This window comes from Sinocyclocheilus grahami, unplaced genomic scaffold, assembly GCF_001515645.1.
Source record: "Sinocyclocheilus grahami isolate Dianchi unplaced genomic scaffold, SAMN03320097.WGS_v1.1 scaffold1113.1, whole genome shotgun sequence".
NCBI classification, from domain to species: domain Eukaryota; kingdom Metazoa; phylum Chordata; class Actinopteri; order Cypriniformes; family Cyprinidae; genus Sinocyclocheilus; species Sinocyclocheilus grahami.
The window spans coordinates 278,064-285,563 of record NW_015506292.1 but is presented as its reverse complement, the minus strand read 5'-3'; the positions used below and the strand labels follow the sequence as shown (position 1 = coordinate 285,563).

The window sequence follows — 7,500 nt, the reverse complement described above, 5'->3', positions numbered from 1 at the left end:
CATAAAAGACGTAATGACTCATTTTAGGACTATTATGTTTTTGTTTTTTTGCATTGTGACACTATTTTTGATAATTAAGCACATTTACACCTTAAATTCTCATTAAAATAAAATTAAATAAAAGTCATTAACAATGTATCTGGACATTTTTTGTAATTCCCATTACTGTAACAATGATTTACTTTATTGCAATAAAACTTCTAATTAAATAGTTTAATTCAGCATAAAGGCATTACAACAATGATGTATTCAAAACAACAAATAAATAAATGTCACACATGCACGCACGCACATATACACATTTTGGGTTAAATATGCTTAGCTGTCATGGCTACTATTATGCATCGGCTTTATTTTCTGAAAGTTAAATGCAATGATCTATTTCTCAGTGATGTCAGTGTGCAATCTGAGCTGGACGTGTGTTCTGTGACATCGTTGTGTTAATACGCATCTGGTCTCGCTCGGCCTACTTCTATCCGGCTCTAATTTAAACCCTGATTCTGTCAGGAGGAGCGATCCAGCACTATATTCCTCCATTCTCACTGTAAGGGCTTATTAATGACTCAAATGTTATTCCAAAACAGACCCTTTTGTTCTTGTCAGATATTAAGATGGCTTTAAAAATCCCATTAGTTCCGAGCGGCAGATTTCCACTGAGATTCGATCCGTTCTCGCCATGGGCTCTTACGGCACAATGGTGTCGCTCCCGCCGCGGATTCGAGTTCCTTCACAAACCGACACACAGACAGCAGAGAGAAGGAGATTCAGAGGCGATCAGAGCGCTACTGTCTTCAGATTAGAGAGGAGCGAGTAAGATGCCTTTATCCGGATAATCTGCCTCTAACAGGGCTAACTTTAACCAGCAGTGCTGACACTCACACATCCTGCAGTAATCTGCTTACAGATGACCAAATGACCAGTAGAGACACACACACACACACAAACACACACAAACCTCTTCCAACTGCTTCAGATCATTTAGTAAAGCAAGAGCTATAAACATAAATATAAAAAAAACTTTTGTTATTTGAAATAAAATTACCATCAATTGAAAATAAAAAAGTATATATACATTTTTTTTGGTAAAATTTTTTGTTAAACATAACAAAAAGTTGAATATATATATCTGAATATCATTGGTTACGTTAACAACCAGTCGCCTGCACCATCTAGAGTTTCATGACTGAACTATATATTTCTGGTAAATTATATTGAATATATCAATTAAAAACAAAGTAAAATAAAGTCCAGGGTTGATGGTATGACTACTGACTGTCAAGTGATGGTTTAAATAAATAAAAAAAATATATATATATATATATATATATATATATATATATATATATATATATATATATATAGCTACTTAAATGTAAAACATAAAATGTATCTCATCTCATCTTCCTCCGCTTATTCTAGGCCGGGTCGCGGGGGGAAGTAGTCTGAGCAGAGCCCCCCAGACTTCCCTCTCCCTGCACACCTCCTCCAGCTCCTCTGGGGGAACCCCAAGGCATTCCCAGGCCAGCTGGGAGACATAGTCCCTCCAACGTGTCCTGGGTCTGCCCCGAGGCCTCTTCCCAGTGGGACATGCCCGGAACACCTCACCAGGGAGGCGTCCAGGAGGCATCCGAAACAGGTGCCCGAGCCACCTCAACTGGCTCCTCTCGATGCGGAGGAGCAGCGGCTCTACTCCGAGCTCCTTCCGGCTGATTGAACTCCTCACCCTATCCTTAAGGTGTGCGCCCAGCCACTCTGCGGAGGAAACTCATTTTTGCCGCTTGTATCCGCGATCTCATTCTTTCGGTCATGATCCAGAGTTCATGACAATAGGTGAGGGTAGGAATGTAGATCGACCGGTAAATTGAGTGCTTCGCCTTGAGACTCAGCTCCTTCTTCACCAAAACAGAACGGTACAATGACCGCATTACTGCGGACGCAGCACCAATCCATCTGTCAACCTGCCGCTCCATTTTTCCCTCACTCGTGAATAAAACCCCGAGATACTTAAACTCCACTTGAGGGAGCTTGAGGGAGCAACCCACCCCCAACCTGGAGTGGACAATCCAACTTTTTCCGACTGAGAACCATGGCTTCGGATTTGAAGGTGTTGATTCTCATCCCCGCCGCTTCGCACTCGGCTGCAAACCTCTCCAGTGCACGCTGTAAGTCTTGATTTGATGAAGCCAACAGGATCACATCATCCGCAAAAAGCAGAGACGATATCTTGCAGCCACCAAAACAGACACCCTCCGCTCCCTGGCTGCGCCTAGAAATTCTGTCCATGAAAATAATTAACAGAATCTGTGACAAAGGGCAGCCCTGGCAGAGTCCAACATGCACCAGAAACAGGTCTGGCTTACTGCCGGCAACGCGAACCAAGCTCCTGCTCCGGTCATACAGGGAACGAGCAGATTCCCATGAACCCTACAACACCCTAGTGAGGGTATAGAGCTGGTTCAATGTTCCACGGCCAGGGCGAAAACCACATTGCTCCTCCTGAATCCGAGGTTTAGCTATTGGTGGGATTCTCCTCTCCAGTACCCTGGCATAGACTTTCCCAGGGAGGCTGTGGAGTGTGATCCCCCTATAGTTGGAACACACCCTCCGGTCCCCTTTCTTAAAAAGAGGGACCACCACCCCGGTCTGCAAGTCCAGAGGCACTGTTCCTGAACTCCACGCAATGCTGCAGAGGCGTGTCAGCCAAGACAGCCCCCACAACATCCAGAGACTTGAGAAACTCAAGGAAGATCTCATCCACCCCCAGATCCTTGCCACCGCAGAGTTTTTTGACTACCTCAGCAACTTCAGTCCCCAGTCTCAGCTTCCTTTACAGAAGGTGTGTTGGAAGGATTGGGGAGATCCTCAAAGTACTCTTTCCACCGCCCGACGACATCCTCAGTTGAAGTCAGCAACGCACCACTTCCACTGTAAACAGTGTTGGCGGAACACTGCTTCCCCCTTCTATACCACTAGACGGTTTGCCAGAATCTCTTTGAAAGGCTTCCTCCATTGCCTCACTAAACTCCTCCCAGGCCCGAGTTTTTGCCACAGCGACTGCCAGAGCCGCATTCTGCTTGGCCCGCCAGTACCCGTCAGTGGCTTCAGGAGTCCCATGGGTCAGCCAGACCCAATAGAACTCCTTCTTCAGCTTGACAGCATCCTTTACCTCCGGTGTCCACCACCGTGTTCGGGGATTGCTGCCACGACAGGCGCCAGAGACTTTACGGCCGCAGCTCTGAATTGCCACCCCGACAATGGAGGTGTGGAACATAGTCCATTCAGACTCGATGTCCCCAGTCTCCCTTGGGACCTGCTTTAAAGCTATGTTGGAGTTGGGAGTTGAAAACCTCTCTGACGGGGGCCTCTGCCAAATGTTCCCAACAGACCCTCACTATGCATTTGGGCCTGCCAGGTCTGTCCAGCCTTCTCCCCCGCCATCGAATCCAACTCACCACCAGGTGGTGATCAGTTGATAGCTCAGCCCCTCTCTTTACCCGAGTGTCCAAGAACTATGGCCGAAGATCAGAAGAAACGATTACAAAGTCGATTATCGACCTCCGACCTAGGGTGTCTTGGTGCCACGTGCACTGATGGACACCCTTATGCTTGAACATGGTGTTCGTTCCAATAACAACTCACCACTCGGGTTCAGATCAGGGAGGCCGTTCCTCCCAATCACGCCCCTCCAGGTGTCACTGTCGCAGCCCACGTGGGCATTAAAGTCTAAAGAACTAAAACTGAACGTTAGCTGAAATAAAATTTTAAAAAACCCTATGCAACGTATCTCACTTTATTACTAAAATAGCTAAACTAAAACTGACAAAAACATAAAAAACTATATGAACATATAGTTAAATTCTAGTGTCCAAGAACTATGGCCGAAGATCAGAAGAAACGATTACAAAGTCGATTATCGACCTCCGACCTAGGGTGTCTTGGTGCCACGTGCACTGATGGACACCCTTATGCTTGAACATGGTGTTCGTTCCAATAACAACTCACCACTCGGGTTCAGATCAGGGAGGCCGTTCCTCCCAATCACGCCCCTCCAGGTGTCACTGTCGCAGCCCACGTGGGCATTAAAGTCTAAAGAACTAAACCTGAACGTTAGCTGAAATAAAATTTTAAAAAACCCTATGCAACGTATCTCACTTTATTACTAAAATAGCTAAACTAAAACTGACAAAAACATAAAAAACTATATGAACATATAGTTAAATTCTAAATTCTAAAATAAAAACTAATTCAAAATATTAATACAAGCTATGATAGTATATCCGTGATACTAAAGCACTCAAGACACATGATTCGGTGAAATGCATTGTGGGTAACGGCGGTTGTGAGGTTCAACAGATGTTCAGGACAGTGTTTCCTGTTCACCGGCTGGACAGAAATATTTCTGACACAACAGAAAACAGTGAGATCTGCTGCTGCTCTTAATTAGCAGCTCAATTAGATCCCACATTCACACACACACACACACACACACACACACACACACACACAAACACTCCTTTCATGTCAGTTGCTTTAATGTAGATGGACTTTGTCAGCTGAAGTTAAATAGTCACAGACAGTCTTTGATTACGATGAGCAGCGTGTGTGTGTGTGTGTGTTCTTGTCCAGTTGTCGGCGGTGTGTGAGTGTGTGAGTGTGTGTGTGTGTGTGTGTGAGTGTTCTTGTCCAGTTGTCGATGTGTGTATGCGTCAGAAGAAAGCTGCTCCAGCTCGGTGTGACTGTGGTGAATGCGGCTGAATTCCCAGAGTTCATCAGCGAGGAGCGGCAGCAGATGGTGGTGTTGATGAGACTCGAGCTGCTCCGCTCTCTCAGCTACTTGAAAGAGTCGGGCAGAGAAAGCGGCGGCCCGTCGGGACACACACACGTCTGCTGAACAACAGCAGGTGAGCCGACGGACAGCAAACGCTGTTTCTTTGACTCTCAGCCAGTGATTCAGACAGAAATGATGAGAACAAGAGTCACTGCAAACACTGAACAACACGTCCAGTGTCAGTAAAGCAATTCTGCTCTACCATTATATCATGTTTCAGGTCGTAACAGACTCGCATTGATTCAACTCATAAGAATAATAGTAGTCCAAGGCACTCGAATCTTATTCAAAAAGTTTTAAAAAGCCTTTATTTCATCATGGCTATAAGTTTTAAAAACAGGTGCACACCTACGCGTTGCGGCTATTTTGCCTTCGTCAGGGTGTGAGTAACAAACACAATCTGAGTTCATTTTGAGCAGCAATTAATTAGTCAAATAACAATCACCTGGTCGTTCTACACAGGACAAACAGATACATACAAAAACATACAAAACAAGATCAACAATATAATATTTCCAGATCTGAATTCTTACTACAAAAAAGGTACAAGGTCTAATTCCCCATTTAAGCCTGGAAGTCTAGTTGCTTTCAGTATATCGATCCAGAAAGACTCTCTCTGTAAAAGCCTATTGATCCTATCACCTCCTCTTATTGACCTGGGGACATGTTCTATACCAATTATCTTGGGCTACCATGATTTTTCTCTTTATAATGAAGGGCCATAGGATACAAAGGGTTACAAACTCGAATGGCATTCTTATGTTCTGCTAATCTGATCTTTAATGTCCTTGTAGTCATCCCTATATAGAAACAACCACATGGACACTCTATCCGATACATTACAAATGAGGTATTGCAAGTACTAAATGATTTAACTTTAAATTCAATGTCTGAAGTTACATCTTTAGACATATTTGTCTTGACCATATTGTCACAGTGATTGCAATTGCCACATCTGTAATTTCCTGCACTCGGACATAACCAGGTACTTAATTTCTTAGAGGAAAGAAACTGTCTTAAGGGAATATTGTCGATCAGCCATGAAGGGTGAAAACGATCTGCTCTTAAAATAGTATGTCTATCTGTTTCTTTCCTAAAAATAGTAGTATGTAATACACCATTGCCTTCTTTAACCCTGACGAAGGCAAAATAGCCGCAACGCGTAGGTGTGCACTTGTCACCTGTTTTTAAAACTTATAGCCCTGATGAAATAAAGGCTTTTTAAAACTTTTTGAATAAGATTCGAGTGCCTTGGACTACTATTATTCTTACGAGTTGCATCATGCCTTGCACCCAAAGAGCACCGAGACAAGAACCCTACACCCCGTGCAGCACTTCTTTTGCATTCTTTATTTCGAGACCCGCATTGATGTTTGAGCTGTCAGAAATACAGATTTTTCTCATTCAGGACGATAAACACGCCTGTAAACTGTCGACACTCTGACGAGTCGTGGGATGTGCGCACAAAATTTGTATTATGATTATGACGTTTGCGGGTTAATTTCAGTTAGCTGGGAATCGAACCCATAATCTCAGCATTTGTTTTAGTAATGTTTTTGAGATTTTTATTATTTTTATAATATGACTATATAGTTTTATCAGCATTTTTAATTAGTTTTTATATTTACATTTTTAGTTTTCATTTTAATTTTAGTTATATATAATTTTGTTTTAGCATTTTATAATTTCTATTAGTCTTTTTATATATATCTATATAGTTTTTTTTATTCTAATTTTAGTTACAGTAATTTTTTGTCATTTTTAACATGTCTATACTATATTGTTTTATTAATATTTAAATCGTTTTTTAAAAAATATTTTCAGTTTTAATTCTAATTTGATTTAGTTTTGGGAATTTTTGTAGTTTTTATTTTTTTAATGTCTATAGTATTTATTAATATTTCGAATCAGTTTTTATTTTTAGATTTTCGGCTTTTATTTTAATTTTAGTTATAGTAATTTTGTTTTACACATGTTTTGTCAGTTGTTTTAGTTTTTTACATGCCCATATAAGTCTATATATGTCTATATAGTTTAAATAATTCAGTGTTAGTTCATTTACAGTAGTACATCAAGTTAAACTAAATTAAAATGAAAAATGTTGCCTTTGCAACTAGATGAAATAAAATACGTTTTTAATATTTTATTTTCAGTTAACGTTTACATGAAATTTATTATAAAACGTTTCAAAAGTATTTACAATACTGTTAATAATATTTATAATTTGTGAAAACAATTTTTTTTAAAGAAATAGTTATTTACAGTTTTAAAAATCATATGTTCTAATGATTATTTATTATTTTTTTGTAATGTGTGCTAAGTATCAATATTAATATTTTGCACAGTGTAATTTTTGGTAAATTGCATTGAATCCAATTAGAGATAATTTGCCCCTTTCCATAAAAACTGTACCCAGAATATAACCTCACTAAAGGCCTTTTATACCAATAACTATAAGCATAAAGTTTTAATAATCAATCTAGTCCACACAACAACTAGGAACGATATCAAACTACCAGTGACTGAGAGTAACTTTGAACTTGAACACTAAAACACGAAAACACGAGCTGAACATCTGAGTCAGACTCTGTATGTTGTTTGAAGGATGTTTGAAGGTTCATCGCTCTCGAGATGTTCTGGATCTTCCCTCAAGCTTTCACAGTCTTTTGTTT

General features: G+C 40.8%; 1 protein-coding gene across 1 annotated transcript in view; it reads right to left on the bottom strand.

Annotated features, from left to right (window-relative positions):
• The window catches only part of LOC107566921 (receptor-type tyrosine-protein phosphatase mu-like), a 181,706-nt gene that overhangs the window by 19,404 nt on the left and 154,802 nt on the right, over positions 1 to 7,500 (bottom strand). Inside the window, exons 21-25 of the mRNA XM_016252498.1 lie at positions 3,599 to 3,723; positions 3,453 to 3,509; positions 2,918 to 3,364; positions 2,043 to 2,424; positions 1,481 to 1,752 (exon numbers count right to left, since the gene is read on the bottom strand). Coding sequence (XP_016107984.1) covers positions 1,481 to 1,752; positions 2,043 to 2,424; positions 2,918 to 3,364; positions 3,453 to 3,509; positions 3,599 to 3,723 — 1,283 coding nt within the window. The remainder of the gene's footprint in view (positions 1 to 1,480; positions 1,753 to 2,042; positions 2,425 to 2,917; positions 3,365 to 3,452; positions 3,510 to 3,598; positions 3,724 to 7,500) is intronic.